General features: G+C 46.1%; 1 protein-coding gene across 1 annotated transcript in view; it reads left to right on the top strand.

Annotated features, from left to right (window-relative positions):
* The window catches only part of NXN (nucleoredoxin), a 272,207-nt gene that overhangs the window by 94,693 nt on the left and 152,036 nt on the right, over window positions 1-25,478 (top strand). The window contains exons 2-3 of the mRNA XM_063953861.1: window positions 13,850-13,967; window positions 16,715-16,848. Of these exons, the coding sequence (XP_063809931.1) occupies window positions 13,850-13,967; window positions 16,715-16,848 (252 nt within the window). The remainder of the gene's footprint in view (window positions 1-13,849; window positions 13,968-16,714; window positions 16,849-25,478) is intronic.

Here is a 25,478-nt window from a genome sequence, read left to right as displayed (position 1 = left end):
CCATCCAATGGGCTGCGGATGGGGGGGCTGATAGCCTTTTGTGATAATGAAAAGAATATTGTTTTTTCCAGCAGTACTACAAGTCCCAGCAAGCCTCCCCCGCAAGCTGGTACTTGGAGAACCACAAGTACCAGCATGCGGGAGAAAAACGGGCCCGCTGGTACCTGTAGTACTACTGGAAAAAAATACCCAAATAAAAACAGTACACAGACACCTTGATAGTAAAACTTTATTACACACTACCGACACACACATACTTACCTATGTTCACACGCCGACATCGGTCCTCTTCTCCATGTAGAATCCACGGATACCTGAAAATAAAAGATCAATATACTCACCTCAGCCATGGTCCAGAGATACATCCACGTACTTGGCAAAAAAAGAAAACGAACACACGGGCCACCGGACTGAAAGGGGTCCCATGCTGACACATGAGACCCCTATCCCCGAATGAGACCTGTCAGTGACAGCTGTCACACAAAGGTCTCTAAAGCCAATCAGGAAGCGCAACTTCGTTGCGCTCACCTGATTGGCTGTGCGCTGTCTGAACTCAGACAGCGCATCGCACAGCCCCGTCCATTTTATTCAATGGTGGGAACTTAGCGGCTAGCGGTGAGGTCACCTGCCAGTCAGCGGCTGACCGCGGGTAACCCCACCGCTAGCCGCTAAGTTCCCACCATTGAAACTAATGGAGCGGCTTTGCGATGCGCTGTCACAGCACAGACAGCGCACAGCCAATCAGGTGAGCGCCACGGAAGTAGCGCTTCCTGATTGGCTGAAGGGACTTCAGTGACAGGAGTCACGTGATGTCCCGGCATTCGGGAGAAAGGGGTCTGATGTGAAAGCATGGGACCCCTTTTAGTCCGGTATGGAGCGGGTGTTCGGTTTGTTTTTTTAACAAGTACGTGGATTTATATCTGGACGTGGATGTACCTCTGGACGCTGGAAGGTGAGTATAATTTTTTCACAGGTACCCTCGGATCGTCAGAGACCGTGGCAGTCGGCGTGTGAACATAGGTAAGTATGTGTGTGTCGGTAGTGTGTAATAAAGTTTTACTATCAAGGTGTCTGTGTACTGTTTTTATTTGGGTATTTTTTTTTCCAGTAGTACTACAGGTACCAGCGGGCCCGTTTTTCTCCCGCATGCTGGTACTTGTGGTTCTCCAAGTACCAGCTTGCGGGGGAGGCTTGCTGGGACTTGTAGTACTACTGGAAAAAAACAATATCTTTTTATTATCACAAAAGGCTATCAGCCCCCCCACCCGCAGCCCATTGGATGGGGGGGGGACAGCCTCGGGCTTCACCCCTGGCCCTTGGGTGGCTGGGGGGGGGGACCCCTTGATTGAAGGGGTCCCCACTCCCCCAGGGTACCCCGGCCAGGGGTGACTAGTTGGGTAGTTAATGCCACGGCCGCAGGGCACGGCATAAAAGTGACCCCCGGCTGTGGCATTATCTGTCCAGCTAGTGGAGCCCGATGCTGGTGTTAAAAATACGGGGGACCCCTACTCTTTTTGTCCCCCGTATTTTTGGCACCAGCACCAGGCGCAGAGCCCGGTGCTGGTTTTAAAAATACGGGGGATCCCTGCCCAATTTTTCCCCGCATTTTTAGAACCAGGACCAGCTCGAAGAGCCCGAGGCTGGTTATGCTTTGGAGGGGGGACCCCACGCCATTTTTTTCCCCGGGTTTTTCCCGTTTTTCCCCGTTTTTTTAAATCGCTGCAAAATCCGCCAAATCGGCCGATTTTCGCCCGCGGGTCTGTCGAATCCGTTTTGCATTGAATATGGTGAATTCCAGCAGCCACCTGCCGGAATTCACCTGTCGAATTGTGTCGAATTTAAAAACGACGATAATTTGCCGCGATTCGCCGTGAATTGCATATACCCCTATGTGTATGTCCTACCCGTTTACACTCCATTCATGATGGCATATGATACAGTACAGTGGAAACAAATTGCAGTTACTGGTACTTTTTGGGCTGACAGTACCAACACAAGCATCCAAGTTCCGCCACCTAACAGTTGCTGCCAATAGGTACTTACCTAATGAGAAATTTGACTGTGTAAACTCGCTGTACAGAAGTTGCTCTGTAGTTTGGAGACTTTGTAGAGGAAATAAATCAGGTGGAAGTTGGAGAGTGAGGAGAATATTTACAAAGTGGCAGCTTTTAACTAAACATTTAAAGTAGCAATGATATTAATAGAGAGCCTGCCATGTTGTGCAGTTAATATTAAATGGACTGTGGGCCTAATTCAGACCTGATCGTAGCGCAGGGCTACGATCAGGCACACTGACATGCGGGGGGACGGCCAGCACAGGGCTAGTCCACTCCGCATGTCGTATCCCCCCCTGCAGAACTACAAAAGCTGCTTTTGCACTTCAGGAGCAGCACCCCACACGGTCCGGCCACGCCTAGAAAATGGCGGCCAAAAACCGCCATGCCGTCTCCTCCCACCCAGCAACTGCCTCTGCCTGTCAATCAGGCACTGGCGATCGCTAGTCAGCGACCGCCGTCGGCTGTCAGCCATACGCCGCCGCATGCGCACTTTTGACCTGATCGATGCGATGAACGGTTGCGTGCGATCAGGTCAGAATGACCCCGTGTGTCAGTCCCAGGGTTACATGACCACTATTAGATGCAAGAGTTGCAACTTTGTTTGTTGGTCTTGTGACTGCGTCAGATACTTACAGTATGTGCACTATGCCTTGTCTCACGTTGACTCTGCAGGGCCCAGATGTGCTTTTAGTTCTTTATGATCATGCTAGTTTAGCAAATAGATGGTTGCTTGCTATGGTTCTAGGTCATATTTAGACCTTTAAATACTGTTACCAAGTAACCCTCAATGTGGTGAATCTCCTCAAGTGATTCCAAATACTTAAAAAAATAAGAATTTACTTACCGATAATTCTATTTCTCGGAGTCCGTAGTGGATGCTGGGGTTCCTGAAAGGACCATGGGGAATAGCGGCTCCGCAGGAGACAGGGCACAAAAGTAAAGCTTTCCGATCAGGTGGTGTGCACTGGCTCCTCCCCCTATGACCCTCCTCCAAGCCAGTTAGGTACTGTGCCCGGACGAGCGTACACAATAAGGGAGGAATTTTGAATCCCGGGTAAGACTCATACCAGCCACACCAATCACACCGTACAACTTGTGATCAAACCCAGTTAACAGTATGATAACAGAGGAGCCTCTGAAAGATGGCTTCCTAACAATAACCCGAATTAGTTAACAATAACTATGTACAATTATTGCAGATAATCCGCACTTGGGATGGGCGCCCAGCATCCACTACGGACTCCGAGAAATAGAATTATCGGTAAGTAAATTCTTATTTTCTCTATCGTCCTAGTGGATGCTGGGGTTCCTGAAAGGACCATGGGGATTATACCAAAGCTCCCAAACGGGCGGGAGAGTGCGGATGACTCTGCAGCACCGAATGAGAGAACTCCAGGTCCTCCTTAGCCAGAGTATCAAATTTGTAAAATTTTACAAACGTGTTCTCCCCTGACCACGTAGCTGCTCGGCAAAGTTGTAATGCCGAGACCCCTCGGGCAGCCGCCCAAGATGAGCCCACCTTCCTTGTGGAGTGGGCCTTTACAGATTTAGGCTGTGGCAGGCCTGCCACAGAATGTGCAAGTTGGATTTTGCTACAGATCCAACGAGCAATCGTCTGCTTAGACGCAGGAGCACCCATCTTGTTGGGTGCATACAATATAAACAACGAGTCAGATTTTCTGACTCCAGCTGTCCTTGCAATATATATTTTTAATGCTCTGACAACGTCCAGTAACTTGGAGTCCTCCAAGTCACTTGTAGCCGCAGGCACTACAATAGGCTGGTTCAGATGAAATGCTGACACCACCTTAGGGAGAAAATGCGGACGAGTCCGCAGTTCTGCCCTGTCCGAATGGAAAATCAGATATGGGCTTTTGTAAGATAAAGCCGCCAGTTCTGACACTCTCCTGGCCGAAGCCAGGGCTAGTAACATGGTCACTTTCCATGTGAGATATTTTAAATCCACCTTTTTTAGTGGTTCAAACCAATGAGATTTTAGAAATTCCAAAACCACATTGAGATCCCACGGTGCCACTGGAGGCACCACAGGAGGCTGTATATGCAGCACTCCCTTAACAAAAGTCTGGACTTCAGGAACTGAAGCCAATTCTTTTTGAAAGAAAATCGACAGGGCCGAAATTTGAACCTTAATAGATCCCAATTTGAGACCCATAGACAATCCTGATTGCAGGAAATGTAGGAATCGACCCAGTTGAAATTCCTCCGTCGGAGCACTCCGATCCTCGCACCACGCAACATATCTTCGCCAAATGCGGTGATAGTGTTGCACGGTTACTTCCTTCCTTGCTTTAATCGAAGTAGGAATGACTTCTTCCGGCATGCCTTTTTCCTTTAGGATCCGGCGTTCAACCGCCATGCCGTCAAACGCAGCCGCGGTAAGTCTTGAAACAGACAGGGACCCTGCTGAAGCAAGTCCCTCCTTAGAGGTAGAGGCCACGGATCTTCCGTGATCATCTCTTGAAGTTCCGGGTACCAAGTCCTTCTTGGCCAATCCGGAACCACTAGTATCGTTCTTACGCCTCTTTGCCGTATAATTCTCAATACTTTTGGTATGAGCGGCAGAGGAGGAAACACATACACCGACTGGTACACCCAAGGCGTTACCAGCGCGTCCACAGCTATTGCCTGCGGATCTCTTGACCTGGCGCAATACCTGTCCAGTTTTTTGTTGAGGCGAGACGCCATCATGTCCACCATTGGTCTTTCCCAACGGGTTACCAGCATGTGGAAGACTTCCGGATGAAGTCCCCACTCTCCCGGGTGAAGGTCGTGTCTGCTGAGGAAGTCTGCTTCCCAGTTGTCCACTCCCGGGATGAACACTGCTGACAGTGCTATCAGATGATTCTCTGCCCAGCGAAGAATCCTTGCAGCTTCTGCCATTGCACTCCTGCTTCTTGTGCCGCCCTGTCTGTTCACATGGGCGACTGCCGTGATGTTGTCCGACTGGATCAACACCGGTTTTCCTTGAAGCAGAGGTTCTGCCTGGCTTAGAGCATTGTAGATTGCTCTTAGTTCCAGAATGCTTATGTGAAGAGACGTTTCCAGGCTCGTCCACACTCCCTGGAAGTTTCTTCCTTGTGTGACTGCTCCCCAGCCTCTCAGGCTGGCGTCCGTGGTCACCAGGATCCAATCCTGTATGCCGAATCTGCGGCCCTCCAATAGATGAGCACTCTGCAACCACCACAGAAGAGATACCCTTGTCCTTGGAGACAGGGTTATCCGCTGGTGCATCTGAAGATGCGACCCTGACCATTTGTCTAACAGATCCCTCTGGAAAATTCGTGCATGGAATCTGCCGAATGGAATTGCTTCGTAAGAAGCCACCATTTTTCCCAGGACTCTTGTGCATTGATGTACAGACACCTTTCCTGGTTTTAGGAGGTTCCTGACAAGCTCGGACAACTCCTTGGCTTTTTCCTCCGGGAGAAAAACCTTTTTCTGAACCGTGTCCAGAATCATCCCTAGGAACAGCAGACGAGTTGTCGGCATTAACTGGGATTTTGGAATATTCAGAATCCAGCCGTGCTGTTTTAGCACTTCTTGAGACAGTGCTAATCCCCTCTCTAGCTGTTCTCTGGACCTTGCCCTTATTAGGAGATCGTCCAAGTATGGGATAATTAATACGCCTTTTCTTCGAAGAAGAATCATCATCTCGGCCATTACCTTTGTAAAGACCCGAGGTGCCGTGGACAATCCGAACGGCAGCGTCTGAAACTGATAGTGACAGTTTTGTACAACGAACCTGAGGTACCCCTGGTGTGAGGGGTAAATTGGAACGTGGAGGTACGCATCCTTGATGTCCAAGGACACCATAAAGTCCCCTTCTTCCAGGTTCGCTATCACTGCTCTGAGTGACTCCATTTTGAACTTGAACTTCTTTATGTACAGGTTCAAGGACTTCAGATTTAGAATAGGTCTTACCGAGCCGTCCGGCTTCGGTACCACAAATAGAGAGGAATAATACCCCTTTCCCTGTTGTAGAAGAGGTACCTTGACTATCACCTGCTGAGAGTACAGCTTGTGAATGGCTTCCAAAACCGTCTCCCTTTCGGAGGGGGACGTTGGTAAAGCAGACTTCAGGAAACGGCGAGGCGGATCTGTCTCTAGTTCCAACCTGTACCCCTGAGATATTATCTGCAGGATCCAGGGATCTACCTGCGAGTGAGCCCACTGCGCGCTGAAATGCTTGAGACGACCGCCCACCGCCCCCGAGTCCGCTTGAGAAGCCCCAGCGTCATGCTGAGGCTTTTGTAGAAGCGGGGGAGGACTTCTGTTCCTGGGAAGGAGCTGCCTGTTGGTGTCTCTTCCCCCTTCCTCTGCCTCGTGGCAGATATGAATATCCCTTTGCTCTCTTGTTTTTAAAGGAACGAAAGGGCTGCGGTTGAAAAGTCGGTGTCTTTTTCTGTTGGGGAGTAGCTTGAGGTAAAAAGGTGGATTTCCCGGCTGTAGCCGTGGCCACCAAATCTGATAGACCGACTCCAAATAACTCCTCCCCTTTATACGGCAAAACTTCCATATGCCGTTTTGAGTCCGCATCGCCTGACCACTGTCGCGTCCATAAACTTCTTCTGGCCGAAATGGACATAGCACTTACCCGTGATGCCAGTGTGCAGATATCCCTCTGTGCATCACGCATATAAAGAAATGCATCCTTTATTTGCTCTAAAGACAGTAAAACATTGTCCCTATCCAGGGTATCAATATTTTCAATCAGGGACTCTGACCAAACTACTCCAGCACTGCACATCCAGGCTGACGCTATAGCTGGTCGTAGTATAACACCTGTATGTGTGTATATACTTTTTTGGATATTTTCCATCCTCCTATCTGTTGGATCTTTAAGTGCGGCCGTCTCAGGAGAGGGTAACGCCACTTGTTTAGATAAGCGTGTGAGCGCCTTATCCACCCTAGGAGGTGTTTCCCAGCGCGCCCTAACCTCTGACGGGAAAGGGTATAAAGCTAATAACTTCTTTGAAATTAGCATCTTTTTATCGGGGGCAACCCACGCTTCATCACATACATCATTTAGTTCTTCTGATTCAGGAAAAACTATAGGTAGTTTTTTCACACCCCACATAATACCCTGTTTAGTGGTACCAGTAGTATCCGCTAAATGTAACGCCTCCTTCATTGCCAAAATCATATAACGTGTGGCCCTACTGGAAAATACGGTTGATTCGTCACCGTCGCCACTGGAATCAGTGCCTGTGTCTGGGTCTGTGTCGACCGACTGAGGCAAAGGGCGTTTTACAGCCCCTGACGGTGTTTGAGGCGCCTGGACAGGCACTAACTGATTGTCCGGCCGTCTCATGTCGACAAACGACTGCTTTAGCGTGTTGACACTATCCCGTTATTCCATAAATAAAGGCATCCATTCTGGTGTCGACCCCCTAGGAGGTGACATCCCCATATTTGGCAATTGCTCCGCCTCCACACCAATATCGTCCTCATACATGTCGACACACACGTACCGACACACAGCAGACACACAGGGAATGCTCTTAACGAAGACAGGACCCCACTAGCCCTTTGGGGAGACAGAGGGAGAGTTTGCCAGCACACACCAAAAGCGCTATATATGACAGGGATAGCCTTATAATAAGTGCTCCCTTATAGCTGCTTTTATAATATAATTTTTGCCACTATTTTGCCCCCCCTCTCTTGTTTTACCCTGTTTCTGTAGTGCAGTGCAGGGGAGAGACCTGGGAGCCGTCCTGACCAGCGGAGCTGTGTAAGGAAAATGGCGCTGTGTGCTGAGGAGATAGGCCCCGCCCCTTTTCCGGCGGGCTCGTCTCCCGCTCTTTAGTGTATTCTGGCAGGGGTTAAATATCTCCATATAGCCCCGGAGGCTATATGTGAGGTATTTTTTAGCCAAATAGGTTTTCATTTGCCTCCCAGGGCGCTCCCCTCCCAGCGCCCTGCACCCTCAGTGACTGCCGTGTGAAGTGTGCTGAGAGGAAAATGGCGCACAGCTGCAGTGCTGTGCGCTACCTTTAGAAGACTGAGGAGTCTTCTGCCGCCGATTCTGGACCTCTTCATGTTTCAGCATCTGCAAGGGGGCCGGCGGCGAGGCTCCGGTGACCATCCAGGCTGTACCTGTGATCGTCCCTCTGGAGCTGATGTCCAGTAGCCAAGAAGCCAATCCATCCTGCACGCAGGTGAGTTCACTTCTTCTCCCCTAAGTCCCTCGTTGCAGTGATCCTGTTGCCAGCAGGACTCACTGTAAAATAAAAAACCTAAGCTAAACTTTCTCTAAGCAGCTCTTTAGGAGAGCCACCTAGATTGCACCCTTCTCGGCCGGGCACAAAAATCTAACTGGCTTGGAGGAGGGTCATAGGGGGAGGAGCCAGTGCACACCACCTGATCGGAAAGCTTTACTTTTGTGCCCTGTCTCCTGCGGAGCCGCTATTCCCCATGGTCCTTTCAGGAACCCCAGCATCCACTAGGACGATAGAGAAATATAAATAGATCATAGTGCAAAAGTTGCATTGACAGTTCTTGGCATTGACTTTACCATGCCCTATTATACATGTGTTTCTTATTTCCATTCCCTGTTCCAGACCAGAGAAACATCATGCTGGGTTTTAAACTATAACACAAAGTCCATCATCTAAATAAGGACTGTTACTGGCTTGTGGCCCTAATGTTCTCTTGCCAATCTTCTATATAAAAGCAGTTTTGTATGAATGGACAGACCCTATGGGGTAAATGCAATAGCATGTGAAAAGCAGAGGAAGCCACCGATGCCTGCAGTTCGCAGGCTATTAAGGTGTTTTTCCTGTGGCAGTTTGGGAAGCAGATCCTGAGCTGACTTTAAGGGATTCATTGGAAAATGTAAATGGAACATTTCTCACTAATCAAAATCTACTTTCAGTTCCATAGTGTGACAAGTGGGTATGATATGTTATTCAGAATGTCCATATCATGTGAATGTCGAAATTCAGGCTGTTGTCATGTTAAGAGTGTCGACGATGACAAAATGCCAACCTGTTCACTATGTTAACATTTGTCATATTTTAGCTGTACCCTAAGCGCAATCTAACCCTAATCTTGTGGCTAATTTCATGTGCTGACATTCATAATGTTGACATATTGTTGAAAGTTGTTGACATTTGGTATGTCAACATGCTGTCTACACCCATGACAAATATTCTATCCCCCTGGCTACTTGCAATTAGGTAAATATCTAGAACCACATGACATTGAGCCCATGTAGCTGAAGTGTGTGTAGTACATGATTGCGACTAGGTTCCTTTACATAACAACATAACAATTGTACCTGGAGACATATTTTATTGAATGCAAATATTTGTGTGTACCTGCTTTGTTGCATTTTATTGCACATTCCAGTGATTGCACTGAGGCCGAAAGTTTGTGGGTCCCAGAGACCTATCATTTAACAAAAACTTGTTTCAGTGTTTCTAGGTCCTATACTGAATTATGCTTTTGAGCACCCCACATGCCGTTAAAAAAATGTCCACCTGTCCCCCCCCCACATATCATCAGACCTCCCCCATGGCTCCCTTAATATATTTAATGCTTCCATAATCCTACAGGTAATATGACTTCTCTTTGCACAGTTTCTTTGCCTACCGGAGCCTATAGTGCATATAAAACGTTCACATAAACTACAGTATGTAAACATCAAATAGCCACAAATACAGATTCACATATACTATCCATGTAACTCTTCCATTGAATCCATATAATCATACCTACCAACATTCACAGGAGGTAAATGGGGACATTCTGCACGGCGAAGCCATGCCTCTCTGGAAAGGGGGCGTGTACCTGAGAGAGGCGTGGCTTTGCTGAGGCCGCGATCGTGGGTCATTCCTCCCATTTTAGTCACAGTGGGGACATGGCCAGCATTCTGTGAGCTGCTGACCATGCCCCCAGTCCCTCTGTCTCCCAGAAATAGACACAGCGTCTATTCAGTGCCGCTCTGCTCTGAACTGTGCAGAGCCATGTAAGTGGCATATGTAAGGGGCATATGGGGCCCCAATTAATGTCCTAGCGCCAAATGAGGTCTAAAGTTGCATACACACCCTAATTTTTACCCTCCTTAGTGATATTGTTTACAATATCGTCCAGTGTGTATGCTGCAAATGGTAAATGATGCGCGGTCCCTGTTGTCTGTGCATGCAGCTCAGTTTTGCCGATCATCCAAAGCTGCATGCACGGCTGTGGCATGACGTCACTGTGTGATATCGCACAGTGTGCATGCACTTTATCGGCGGGCCGGGAGGGGAAACATTATGTGAGATCAGTGCTGGAGCAAATAACATAGCGTGCATGCACCTTTAGCCAGACACTGTGTCCCAGCTGTCCTAATATGGGTAGGGAAGTCCTGATTTGTGGTCCAAGAAATGGGTGGAGAATTTGTGGGAAGTAGGTGAATGCTATCAATAGCAAATGTACAAATTGCCACCATATGCCTCACCATACTACCATATGGCTCCTATATCACTAATGATACAATTCACCTGATGATGATACCACTGTTCATAATGTGCCACATCCCCATACACACAGGGTTGTGCTGATAATATATTGAACCGTTCAGCACTACCCTAGGCTGAACAACTAGGCTGAAGAATGCAGCCAGGGAGCACTTAAGATATCATGGCTCCTAGATGTCAGATGTGCTTATACAGTGGAACTGGAGTGAAGCGGAGACTCATTACCACGTGTGGAGATAAAATAGGGCTCCCGCTTCAGATAAGATTCCTGCCATAGGAAAGCCTGGACAAGCGGATGAGCCAGCCCAGTAGTTAGGGATGGTTCTTGATAGCGCTGGATCTGCACAGCCTGCAGTTGGATGGGGAGGTGCTACAGTATCAATATTGGGCACGACTCAATCGCCCAGATATTATTGGTCACAGTGCGCCTGCACTACTCATTCATTTTACAAAAACGAGTCCCTAACTGCCTATAGTGTGTAAAAAATTATATAATGGTACGTGCAATCCCTGCATGCATACATTTGTTTATGTTGACTGAGACTTGCATAAAATCCCTGTGGGTGTGCCCTGAATAGTGAATGTGCACATACAGTAGGTGCTTATGCAGACCTGCAGTCCGCAGAACCAGTATACTGCTTGTGTTTGACTGATTGCAAATACACTACTGTTTGTTGGTTTTGCTGTATTGTTATGTTAAAACTTGCAATTGTGGCTTTTGTTTTAGTTTGATTTGTGGTGCAGTTGGATTTATCCAATTCAGAAATGTCAAAGTAACATTTATAGGGGGAAATTCAATTGTTTTCTCACACCCGCAGCTACTAGCTTAAGTGACGGGCGATATTCAATTGTTTGTATTGCCGCGTGTGAGAACTGCGTACGCCCATTACTTATCACACATGTCACGGTCAAATGCACCAGGATTAGACACTTAAAAAAGCTAAATCCGTGACAACTGCTGGGCCCCCAAAGCCTGACTTTGGGTGGATTTATGCTTGCCACCTCAGGAGGGTGTGGACAGAAATAATGTGCGGCATTCACACCCAGTGGCACAAACAATTGAATAGCTCACTGTAGACTGGAGCTGCAGCAGGGTAAATCATTTTAATCCTCCCTACCATAGAAGCAAAATTGTAAATCAAAATGTCTCAGAAGGGTGTATTTTGCGTTGCAAATAAAAATGGATTATGTATTTTTATGTTTTGTACTATTGTACATTATATTATGTACAATTAATTTGGGTAGGAGAAAAAATATACCAAAGAATCAGTACTTGCTAAGAGAATAATCTGAAGACATATCTTCCGGAACCTGCATTTCTGTCTGCTCTTTAAAATGGATCTTCCATACCTAGACATGCTTAGCTAAAAGTTAGTTAACATTTTTCCATTGAGGAGTAAAATGTTTTTACCGTATGTGTCCAGGCCTTCGTGAAACAGACATACTCGACAGAATATTATATAGTATGTAACATGAAGTGTCTGACAAAGCAGTTTGGACATATACTGTAGGAACTGAATCTGAGTTGGGAGAAAAGCAAAAAAGAGCAAAAACCTTTTTTGGGGTAGATGTATGAAGCAGTGAAAAGTGTGGAGAAGTGAGCCAGTGCAGAAGTTTCCCATGGCAGCCAATCAGCAGTTACATATGCATTTATAGAATTCACTTCATAAATGTTACTTCAAAGCTAAAAAGAATATTAACAAGTGCGCTGTCAGCAGCAGCTGGTAAGGGGATGGTCAGAACCCCAAAAAGAAATAAAGATTAAACAATAGAAACCAGCGCTGTCTGTAATGAATTATATAAATTAGTTATATCTTTAAACGGCTTGTTTGAAATAAACACATTTATTGTAAAAACATATTCATTAATAAAATAGTGTGTGTGTGTGTGTGTGTGTGTGTGTGTGTGTGTGTGTGTGTGTGTATATATATATATAATAGTAAAAAAGATTTATGTAAAAAATACCACTCAAGATGGATTTTAGCAGGCTGGTATTTGCACAATTGGGCGTTGTGCTCTATAGAGATATAGATGATCGGTTGGTAGCAGGTTCTTATATCACAATTTTCATACCAGGATTCTGCTTGTTAAAGATGGATGATCCCCATAAAAGGTAATTTAGCAATGAGTCCTTTAAATGCAAGTGGGGTAATTAAATTGCAGGTTCATAGCCATCTCCATGGATGCAATTCAAAATCCAGCTAAATAGTAATATCCAAAGAATTAGTATAGCCCAATATGCCATATCATATGCTCCTGAGGAAGCTGGATACCACCAGCGAAACGCGTTGAGCCCTATCCACCACCAGGACCTTGGTAACCAATTCTGGCATATTGGGCTATACTAATTCTTTGGATTATCCCAATTTATGTAATTCATCACAGCCAGCGCTGGTTTCTATTATTTACTTCAAAGCTAATTGGATGCCATGGGCAACCTCTCCACTCTTTTCACTGCTTCATACATCTTCCCCTTGTGCCTTGGTAACACTTTGCCGCACTGCAAGTGCATGTGTGTAACATGTGCAGAGATTGACGTATCTATAATAGGTGTAGTGTATGCGGAGCACGCGGGCCCCGGAGTCCAGACTGCACCCATTTGTTTAATACTTACCTCTCTGGAGTCCCCCGTCAGAGCCATCCCTTTTCGGCAGCGCAATAGAGTTTGAACACTAGGGGGAACAAACTCTATTGCGCCTACTGAAAACTCTGGAAATGTGTCACGGCTGCCAATTTTCTGGAGTTTTGTGCGTGCGCATTAGGAAAATATTTGTAAAAATGGCCTCCGCGCCCTGTTCCCGGGGGTCTGCGCATGTGCAATAGAGTCTATGCTCAGACTCTATTGCCGCTGCGGAGAAGGATGGCACTGCCGGGGGACTCCGGAGAGGTAAGTATTAAAACCTTGTGCCTCGGTCAGAGAGGAGGGGGCCCCTGATGCAGAAGACTGCACACGGGCCTCCTCCTCTCTTAACACGCCCCTGTGTGCAGAGATTTATATTATTTATATTTGAGAGACGTGTCCAAACTTAAATATCATTTCAGTGCAAAACTAAAGCTAGCCAGCATTTGTGAGCTACAGGCATTTACCCTGCATACAAAACACTACATAAATGTATTTGTGCCTCCTGCGTTACAGCATGGTTTGTTTCGGGCACAAGGTTACTTTTATTTCTTTGTTCCAAACTCAGAATCTTCCCCATTGTTTTGACTGACACTGAGGTTTTACATGTTTTGGATGAGTTGCCACAATAATATTATTATGTAGTTTACATGAATACAGAATTACATGTCATTTCTATTTTTTTCCAGTTGAAACTGTGGAACAAGTACAGAATTTCCAACATTCCCTCACTGATCTTTATTGAGGCATCTACGGGGAAGATTGTGTGTAGGAATGGCCTCTTGCTAATAAGAGATGATCCAGAAGGTCAGCACCATGCAATACACATATTATAATTTACTGTAATTAATTTTCTCATAATAGCGGTTTACTGATCAATCATGTTATGACTTGTACGATTATGTCATTAAAGCTATACTGGGAAAGTAGAAATTACCTTGAAGATCCATTTTCCTACTGTACATTAGATGGATATTAGAAGTTACTAATTAGTTCTATGACCAGGGCTGGACTGGGACTAAAAATAGGCATTTAAAGCAGAGGCCCACCTCATGTCAGCATCTGGCCCCTGGCATATAGACTCTTCCCCATAGTATTCCTGACTCCTCTTACTACTTATGCACTTACAAATAAAATTAATATTAGAACAACATGCAAGTATACATCATTCTCTGTATTAAAATACAAACAACAGAGATCACCCTGCAGGAGATTCAAACGTGTGCCATAATCAGATATTAGGTTGGTCCTGTTAGGTAAAGCTGGCACTTCATTGGTTTAGATGACACACCAAGAAAAGGGAACACATTTTCCCAATTGGCCCTAGCCTATCAATTGTAGAGGATTAGATACTGTTCACTGTAGGAATATCTTAGGGCAGGTGTGCTGAACACAGAGGAGAACACATCTGCTCACACCAAAGCAGAGCCATAACTGTAAATTCTGGTGCCCTATGTACATAAAGGGCATTAGTGTCCCATTCCATAATTGAAACGGACAACACGTTACAGAAGTACCCCCAGTTCAAACTATGCCACACAGTAGTGCTCCTTATTCACTTTACATCTCACAGTAGTGCCTCTTATTCACTTTAAGTCACACAGTAGTGCTCCTTTTTCATGTTACATCACACAGTAGACCCCTTATTCACATTACACCACACAGTAGAGCCCATGCACTGTATGCCACACAGTAGAGCCCATGCACTGTATGCCACACAGTAGAGCCCATGCACTGTATGCACACAGTAGAGCCCATTCATGTTACGCTACACAGTACTACTACCCCTTATACACATTATGCCATGCAGTAGTAGTGCCCCTTACACATTATGCCACGCAGTAGTAGTGCCCCTTAGACATTGTGCCTTGCAGTAGTAGTGGCCCTTACACATTATTCCATGCTGTAGTAGTGACATTTTCACATTATGCCACACAGTAGTAATGCTCCTTATAACGCACTATGCCACACAATAATAGTGCCCCTTACACGTTATGCTGCATTTATCCCTCCTCCCCCGCAGCATCTCACCTCCCTGTGTCCCTCCAACAGCCTCTCACCTCTCCCTGTGTGCCATCAGCATATGTGTATTTGGTGCTTGTCCCCCAGCTATAATCAGTGCTAGCAGGCAGCCATGAAAAGACCGAGCCGGTGGAATTTTGAATTTAGCACAATTGGCCAGCTAATGGGAGCTCATGGACCGGAAGCCAATAAGGAACCGCCGCTGCCTGCCGGTATGCCAGCTGTAATTAGCTGGCGGCTCTACACCATATCATACAGCTGCCACTCAGGCACCCCTTGGCGGCTTATCTGGCCATCGGCCCTTCTGACATTTGCCAGAACTGTCAGATTGCCAGACCGGTCCTATCTATGACCATGCAAAAGCACACGGTTGTAGGTAGGGCAGTTCCATACAAAAGTCTGAGGTGGCTTATCTTACTGTATCTGTAATATTTTTACAGCATTTTTCGTTAGAATACCCAAATGTTCCTAACAAACAGTATATTGGTGACATCAGTGTCTATGCAGATATTATTTATTTTATATATATAATAATTTGCTTATTATGTTGTCCTTAACATCAGTCTTAAAATAATGTAATCTAGTCCTGTGAATCCATCTGTCAATATTTCCTTGGTAAAAGTAAAATGTAAATGTTAGGGTTTTTTAAGCCTGGCAGAGGCCCCTGTGCCTCAGCCTGGAAGATACTGCATATGCAGTGTACAGAGAACGTGCAATAACTCAGAATCTCAGAGAAAATGACTTTGCGCCATTTTCCAGCAATTTATGTATGGTCCAAAAAATTAAGCCAGGGATGTGGAACCTTCGGTCCTCTAGCTGTTGTTGAACTACACATCCCAGCATGCCCTGCAACAGTTTTAGCATGGCCAAATAACAAAACTGTAGCAAGGCATGATGGTATGTGTAGTTTAACACGAGCTGGAGGGCCACAGGTTCCCCACCCCTGAATTAAGCAAATGCACTCTCACGCAGTTTCTGCTACTGTGTTTGCTTTGCTTTACTTTACTCTACATCTGTATTGTCTGAAGCACTCTGATGCACTAATAGTAATTCTTTGTAAAATACAGTGGGAGTTCCATGAGTACTCTGTTGCAGAGAAGTTATAATATGCCTAAATGAATGCAATTCTAAAGATAATATTCACATGGGGCAATTCAACTGTTACTCGCACCTGACAGCAGCTTTTCAATTGTTGCTGCTGACGGGCACGATAGCATGATTCTGCTTGCAGTCTCTTGATGTGGCAGGCAGAAATCATCAAAGTCCTCTTTTGGGCATCCAAACTGCTGTTTGGGCACACTAACCAAGACTTTAGACAGGTTTAGCTGCTTTACACAGCTAAACTCGGCCTGTGTTGGGCACGACATGGAACGAGCACGCAAAAAACAATTGATTTCCCCTGTTGCGTCACATCCTGCAGACTTGTCGCTCTACACCATAAAGAACATTGCTCTTTTTTTTCCCAAATAAAAATGGCAACTTGATTGACAGAGTACATATAGTCCTAATAATTTATGCTTTCATTTTTTTAGGTCTGGAGTTTCCTTGGGGTCCAAAGCCTTTCTGTGAAGTTATTGCTGGACCTTTGCTCAGGAGCAATGGCCAGTCCCAGGAAAGTAGTACTTTGGAAGGCTCTTATGTTGGTGTTTATTTCTCTGCACATTGGGTAAGTGAACATGTAGATCTTTGGACAGTGCTTACACATATACAAGTAGTATTTCCATAATGACAACATCCTTTTCCTTACATTCTGTCCCACGACACTGCTTACTCTGGGTATAGAGGTTTGGCACTGGAGAAGGCATGTAGGTAGTTAACATATTTTCTCTAACGTCCTAGTGGATGCTGGGGACTCCGTCAGGACCATGGGGAATAGCGGGCTCCGCAGGAGACAGGGCACATCTAAAAAAGCTTTTAGGTCACATGGTGTGTACTGGCTCCTCCCCCTATGACCCTCCTCCAAGCCTCAGTTAGGTTTTTGTGCCCGTCCGAGAGGGTGCAATCTAGGTGGCTCTCTTAAAGAGCTGTTTAGAAAAGTTTTTTTTTAGGTTTCTAATCAGTGATTCCTGCTGGCGACAGGATCACTGCAACGAGGGACTTAGGGGAGAGACTTGCAACTCACCTGCGTGCAGGAGGATTGAAGTTTTAGGCTACTGGACACTGAGCTCCAGAGGGAGTCGGAACACAGGTCAGCCTGGGGTTCGTCCCGGAGCCGCGCCGCCGATCCCCCTTACAGACGCTGAAGAACGGCAGAACGGAGGTCCGGAAACAGGCGGCAGAAGACTCCTCAGTCTTCATGAAGGTAGCGCACAGCACTGCAGCTGTGCGCCATTGTTGCTACACGGCTCACTGATCTCGGTCACGGAGGGTGCAGGGCGCTGCTGGGGGCGCCCTGGGCAGCAATATAGATTACCTTAGAGGCAAATAAATACATCACATATAGCCATTAAGGCTATATGTATGTATTTAACCCAGGCCAGTTTTCCTAATAACCGGGAGAAAAGCCCGCCGTGAAAGGGGCGGAGCTTATTCTCCTCAGCACTCAGCGCCATTTTCCTGACCAGCTCCGCTGGTGAGGAAGGCTCCCACTCTCCCCTGCACTACAGAACAGGGTTAAAGAGAAGGGGGGCATAAATTGGCGATATAATTATATATTAAGAGCCCATATATAGAAACAACACCTTCTAGGGTTGTTATATACATTATGGCGCTTTTGGTGTGTGCTGGCAAACTCTCCCTCTGTCTCCCCAAAGGGCTAGTGGGTCCTGTCCTCTATCAGAGCATTCCCTGTATGTGTGTGCTGTAGGTCGGTACGTGTGTGTCGACATGTATGAGGAAAATGTTGGTGAGGAGACGGAGAAAATTGCCTGTAATGGTGATGTCACTCTCTAGGGAGTCGACACCAGAATGGATGGCTTACTTATGGAATTACGTGATAATGTCAACACGCTGCAAGCCGGTTGACGACATGAGACAGCCGGCGGACAAATTAGTATCGGTCCAGGCGTCTCAGACACCGTCAGGGGCTTGTAAAAACGCCCATTTACCTCAGTCGGTCGACAGACACTGACACGGACACTGACCCCAGTGTCGACGATGAAGAAACAAACGTATTTTTCCTTTAGGGCCACAAGTTACATGTTAAGGGCAATGAAGGAGGTGTTACGTATTTCTGATACCACAAGTACCACAAATAAGGGTATTTTGTAGGGTGGGAATAAACTACTTGTAGTTTTGCCTGAATCAGATAAATTAAATGAAGTGTGTGATGATACGTGGGGTTCCTCCGACAGAAAGTTATGGGCGGTATACCCTTTTTCCCGCCAGTAGTAAGGGCGAGTTGGAAAACACACCTTAGGGTGGACAAGGCGCTCACACGCTTATAAAAAACATGGCGTTACCGTTTCCAGATACGGCCGCCCTCAAGGAGCCAGCTGATAGGAAGCTGGAAAATATCATAACAGTATATACACACATACTGGTGTTATACTACGACCAGCAATCGCCTCAGCCTGGATGTGCAGCGCTGAGGGGGCTTGGTTGGATTTCCTGACTGTAAATTTTGATACCCTTGACAGGGACAGGATTTTATTGTCTATAGAGCATTTTAAGGATGCATTTCTATATATGTGTGATGCGCAGAGGCATATTTGCATTCTGGCATCAAGAGTAAATGTGATGTACATATCTGCCAGACGAAGACACGACAGTGGTCAGGTGAGGCAGATTCCAGACGGCATATGGAAGTATTGCCGTATAAAGGGGCGGTCCATTGGACCTGGTGGCCATGGCAACAGCTGAAAAATCCACCTTTTGTTACCCCGAGTCACATATTGGCAGAAAAGGACACAGTCTTTTCAGTCTCAGTCCTTTCGTCCCCATACGGGCAGGCGGGCGAAGGCCAGTCATATCTGCCCAGGGGGAGAGGAAAGGGAAGAAGACTGCAGCAAGCAGCTCATTCCCAGGAACAGAAGCTCCTCACGGCTTCTGCCAAGTCCGCAGCATAACGCTGGGGCCGTACAAGCGGACTCAGGTGCGGTAGGGGGTCATCTCAAGAGTTTCAGCAACACTCGCAAGGGAACTCCGGGATCCTACATGTAATATCCCAGGTGTACATTGGAAATTCGAGACGTCTCCCCCTCACACAATTCACAGGCTGTAATCCCAGCAGGTGATAATCAAAGTACCCTTCTTACAACAAGGAAGGGGGTAGTATTCCACACTATATTGTGGTACTGAAGCCAACCGGCTCGGTGAGATCTGAAATATTTGAACACTTACATACAAGCGTTCAAATCAAGATGGAGTCACTCGGAGCAGTGATAGCGAACCAGGAAGAAGGGGACGATATGATGTCACTGGATATCAGGGACGTTTACCTACAGGTCCAAATTTGCCCTTCTCACCAAGGGTACTTCAGGTTCCTGGTACAGAACTGTCACTATCAGTTCAGACGCTGCCGTTTGGATTGTCCACGGCGCCCCGGGTCTTTACCAAGGTAATGGCCGGAATGATGATTTTTCTTAAAAGAAACATGGACGCTTTCCTGATAAGGGCAAGGTCCAGAGAACAGTTGGAGGTCGGAGTAGCACTATCTTAAGTAGTTCTACGACAGCACGAGTGGATTCTAAATATTCCAAAATCGCAGCTTTTTCCGACGACACGTCTACTGTTCCTAGGGAAGATTCTGGACACAGTCCAGAAAAACGTGTTTCTCCCAGTGGAGAAAACCAGGGAGTTATCCGAGCTAATCGGGATCCTCCTAAAACCAGGAAAAGTGTCAGTGCATCATTGCACAAGAGTCCTGGTAAAAATGGTGGCTTATTACGAAGCAATTCCATTCGGCAGATTTCCCGCAAGAACTCTTCAGTGGGATCTGCTGGACAAATGGTCCGGATCGCATCCTCAGATGCATCAGCGGATAACCCTATATCCAAGGAAAAGGGTGTCTCTCCTGTGGTGATTACAGAGTGCTCATCTTCTAGAGGGCCGCAGATTCGGCATTCAGGATTGGATGCCGGTGACCACGGAGGCCAGCCTGAGAGGCTGGGGAACAGTCACACAGGGAAAAAATTTCCAGGGAAGTGTGATTAAGTCTGGAGAATTCTCTCCGCATAAATAAGCTTAGAGCAATTTTATAATGCTCTAAACTTAGCTAGACCTCTGCTTCAAGGTCAGCCGGTATTGATCCAGTGGGATAACATCACGGCAGTCGCCCACGTAAACAGAAGGGCGGCACAAGAAGCAGGAGGGCAGTGAAAACTGCAAGGATTTTTCGCTAGGCGGAAAATCATGTGATAGCACTGTCAGCAGTGTTCTTTCCGGGAGTGGACGACTGGGAAGCAGACTTCCTCAGCAGGCATGACCTCCACCCGGGAGAGTGGAAACTTCATAGGGAAGTTTTTCAACATGATTGTGGACCGTTGGCAAAGACCAAAGGTGGACATGATGGCGTCCCGCCCGAACAAAAAACGGGACAGGTATTCCGCCAGGTCATGAGACCTTCAGGCGATAGCTGTGGATGTTCTGGTAACACCGTGGGTGTACCAGTCTGTGTATGTGTTCCCTCCTCTGTTTCTCATAACCAGGGTATTGAGAATTATAAGACATAGAGGAGTATGAACTATACTAGTGGCTCCGGATTGGCCAAGAGGGACTTGGTACCCGGAACTTCAAGAAATGCTCACAGAGGACTAAGGGCCTGGGGAGCTAAGAAGGGACTTGATTCAGCAAGTACCATGTCTATTCCAAGACTTACCGCGGCTGCGTTTGACGGCAGGGCGGTTGAATGCCGGATCCTGAGGGGAAAAGGCATTCCATAAGAGGTCATACCTACCCTGGTCAAAGCCAGGAAGGAGGTGACCGCACAACGTCATCACCACATGTGGTGAAAATATGTTGCGTGGGTGAGGCCAGGAAGGCTCCACGACGAAAATTCAACTAGGTCGATTTCTACACTTCCTGAAAACAGGAGTGTTTTGGACCACAAATTGGGGTTCATTAACATTTAAATTTCGGCCCTGTAGATTTTCTTCCAGAAAGAATTGACTTCAGTTCCTGAAGTCCAGATTGTAAAGGATGTATTGCATATACAGCTTTTTTGTGCCCCTAGGGGCACCGTGAGATCTCAACATAGTGTTGGGATTTCTTAAAATCATATTGGTTTGAACCGCTCAAATCTGTGGATTTGAAATATCTCACATGGAAAGTGACCATGCTGTTGACAAATATCTCACATGGGAAGTGACCATGTTGTTAGCCCTGGCCTCGGCCAGGCGATTGTCAGAATGGGCGGCTTTGTCTTACAAAAGCCCATATTAAAATTTTCCATTTGAACAGGACAGAACTGGGACTCGTCTCCAGTTTCTTCATAAAGGGGTGTCAGCGTTTTCACCTGAAACAACCTCTTGTGGTGCCTGCGGCTACTAGGGACTTGGAGGACTCCAAGTTACTAGACGTGGTCAGGGCCCTAAAAATATATATATATATATATATATATAGTTAGGACGGCTGGAGTCAGAAAGTCTGACTTGCTGTTTATACTGTATACACCCAACAAGCTGGGTGCTCATGCTTCTAAGCAGTCTATTGCACGCTGGATTTGTAGTACAATTCAGCTTGCACATTCTGTGGCAGGCCTGCCACAGACGAAATATGTAGATGCCCATTCCACAAGGAAGGTGGGCTCATCCTGGGCGGCTGCCCGAGGAGTCTCGGCATTACAACTTTGCCGAGCAGCTACGTGGTCAGGGGAGAACACGTTTGTAAAATTTTACAAATTTTGATACTCTGGCTAAGGAGGACCTGGAGTTCTCTCATTCGGTGCTGCAGAGTCATCCGCACTCTCCCGCCCGTTTGGGAGCTTTGGTATAATCCCCATGGTCCTGACGGAGTCCCCAGCATCCACTAGGACGTTAGAGAAAATAAGAATTTACTTACCGATAATTCTATTTCTCGTAGTCCGTAGTGGATGCTGGGCGCCCATCCCAAGTGCGGATTGTCTGCAATGCTTGTACATAGTTATTGTTACAAAAATCGGGTTATTACTATTGTTGTGAGCCATCTTTTCGGAGGCTACTTCGTTTTGTTATCATACTGTTAACTGGGTTCAGATCACAAGTTGTACGGTGTGATTGGTGTGGCTGGTATGAGTCTTACCCGGGATTCAAGATCCTTCCTTATTGTGTACGCTCGTCCGGGCACAGTACCTAACTGAGGCTTGGAGGAGGGTCATAGGGGGAGGAGCCAGTACACACCATGTGACCTAAAAGCTTTTTTAGATGTGCCCTGTCTCCTGCGGAGCCCGCTATTCCCCATGGTCCTGACGGAGTCCCCAGCATCCACTACGGACTACGAGAAATAGAATTATCGGTAAGTAAATTCTTATTTTAAATGATGCTCCCTTCCCCATATACTGTAACCCTCCTTAGCGCCTGTGGAGGAAATTCTTTATCTGAGTTCCATTTAAATCAAAAGGAAACTGTCCTGCTGGCATTTCAGCAAGAGACCCCTTCTAGTTCTTTGAGTCCTCTTCATCTCCTGGATGTGATTTGAGCTTTAAACATTTACATTGACCAGACTGTGACCATTCATAGAATGGATGGTCTCCTTCTTCTGTATGATGCTCATAAGCGTGGTTGGTCAGCATCAGTTGAGTGCCTGAAAAGTTTCTGTGGACTGGATACCACAGTTCTAAGTTCTTTGCTGGTTCAACTCATTTCTCATCACAGGTCACAGAGAGTTTCTTCTGGCGTATGCCAGTGCCTCTGCAATGCAGTGTTCCACAGGTTCAATACTGTCTCCCAAACTTCTTGCAGTATACATGCTACTACTGGGTGATATAATTAGATGTTATGGCCTAGTCTACCACTGCTATGCATATGATTCACAACTGTACCTATCCTTTGCTCCAGGTAATGAGAACACAATACCATCCCTAAAAGGCTGTCTAGCTGAGCCTGAGTCATCTAGCTGGAGTGGATGAGTGCCAGTTGGCTACAACTGAATCCTGATAAAATAGAGGTTCTTTTGATAGGAGCTCACTATCAAAGGACAAGACTGTAGCATAGCCAACCAACTGAACTTATGCTTATAGCTTATGAATTACAAAACACTGAACATGTGCGGAATCTTGGTGTTCTCCTGGATTGTGGCTTAAAACTTAAACTTTCTAAATCCCTCAGAAGATCTGCCTAAAGTCATACATGCATTTGCATTACTCCTAGACCAGGCTTTTTCAACCAGTGTGCCGTGACACACTAGTGTGCCGCGACCAGTTGCAAGGTGTGCCGCGGAGCCAGAGACACTTCCTGCACCTTCAGAGTGAACTGTTGGCTCGGGCTCTTCTTAGAGGATCAGTTGTGATCGGTTCGTGACCTATGCCTTGAAGACACGGTGGTGTGAAATCGTAGATCACAGCTGCCGCATCTCACACCCAGCCAGCCCACCCGCCTGCATACATATCTTCCAGTTGCCACCTACATCCACAGCTTTCCTTGCCTACCCATGCCCACACCTGCCCGACCGCCCACTGCTCAGTATTCGCAGCACTCCACTATGAACAACCCCCGCCACTGAGGGACAAGGAGGAGAACAGCTGACCGATAGGGGCTAATATTTGTTATTTTATTTCTCCTGTGGGGAGCAAAAGGATTTATGTGTGGAGAATAAGGATTTATGGATTTATGGGGGGGAATAATGTGAATAATTCATGTGGGGAGCAATAGGATTTATGTGGGAGCAATGTAATAGTTTTTTCTGCGTAGGCCAATGTATGTGTGGATTTTTTTTTACTGTGAGGGCCAATGTGTGTATTTTATTTTCCTGTGGGGAACTGATGGTGTGCCTTGGCAATTTTAAAATATTGTTCGGTGTGCCGCGAGTAAAAAAAAGGTTGAAAATCACTGTCCTAGACTATTGCAATACCCTCTAATGTGTCTCCAAACAAAAGAATTGCACCAATTGCAGCTGGTACAAAATGCAGCTGATACTGTAGGTTATTTAACTAACCAGCTCCGTTTAAGTCTCATAACACCAATTCTCTACTCTTTTCTGGCTGCCTGTAAGATTGCAACTGTATTTCAAGCTTGGCTTACTGACTTTCAATGCCCTACATAACTAGGGTACAAGGCACCTGAAGCAGTTTCTGATTACTTACCGCTTACTGCAATCTATAGATGGAGTATTAGTTGTACTAGAAGCTACCTTAATTCATTAGAGAGTTGAGCTTTTGAGCTTTGTGGTGCTGATTCCGTGGATCTCGCTTCCTTGCACAGTTCAATGGACCTCAACTCTAGATCGTTTCAAAAACAGGATCAAGACTTTCCTGTTTACTCGGTATCTCACTAATGTCCCTTTATTTCCTAAAAAATATACAGCCCAAATGCTTAGTTCTCTCTTCTGTTAAGATATTTTTTTTTATCTTGTGTTTTTTAAATGCAAATGTGAAGCACTTTGAGTCCTGCTGGGAGAAAAGTGCCATATTAATATTGTTTTCATAACAATCCGTAGTAACATGGCTTTCTGCTACTATTCGTTAGGCGTATATGTCTGTGGAGAAGCCCATGCCTCTCTCTTTTTGCTGTGAGTGTTTTCTGGGCAGTACGGCTTGTGGCCTTCAAGTCTTGCAGATGCAATACCATTGTTTCTAGTGACTCCAGTTTTGGTGTTGAGTATTACGTACGGATTACTGACACACTCCCATCCTACGTAGGCTTGCTTTGGGAAAGGCTAGAGTAAGCAGTGTCCCTCAGATAAGATGTAAGAGTATTTTCTGGATTTTCATCTACTCACCATAAAATCTGGTTTTCAAATCCATCTGGTTGGGGTAGCAGTTGACTTAATGACAGATGCAATACCAATGGCCATCATCCCGACACTCATTGACGGTTAATAATGATAACAATAATAATATTGTGGCAACTCATGAACTGTACACACAGATGGTGTCGTCATCCGTCCCCCCCCCCCCCCCCCCGTAAAAAATAATATCAGTATTTGGACATGTCGGCATTTTAAATGCCTATATTCAGACTATATCGGCATTTTAAACATGTCGGCATAATGAATGTCGGTATTTTGACCATGTCAGTATTTGGACTTGAGGTTAGTGGCTGTCAGGATTATGACTGTCGGTATTGTGTCCATCGGTAAATCATACTGAACCCATCTGGGGGACGCTGCATTCCCTGCCTTATGTTCTGATGTGTTGTTCTACTTGATCCTGTTGTCTGCTTCAGTTTGAATATGGTGTTATCTCAATTAGGGTTTTGTTTAAATAAAAAATAAAATAAAAAA

Source organism: Pseudophryne corroboree, chromosome 2 (genome assembly GCF_028390025.1).
Source record: "Pseudophryne corroboree isolate aPseCor3 chromosome 2, aPseCor3.hap2, whole genome shotgun sequence".
Taxonomy (NCBI): domain Eukaryota; kingdom Metazoa; phylum Chordata; class Amphibia; order Anura; family Myobatrachidae; genus Pseudophryne; species Pseudophryne corroboree.
The sequence above is the reverse complement of the archived record's forward strand: the minus strand, read 5'-3'. Positions and strand labels throughout refer to the sequence as shown.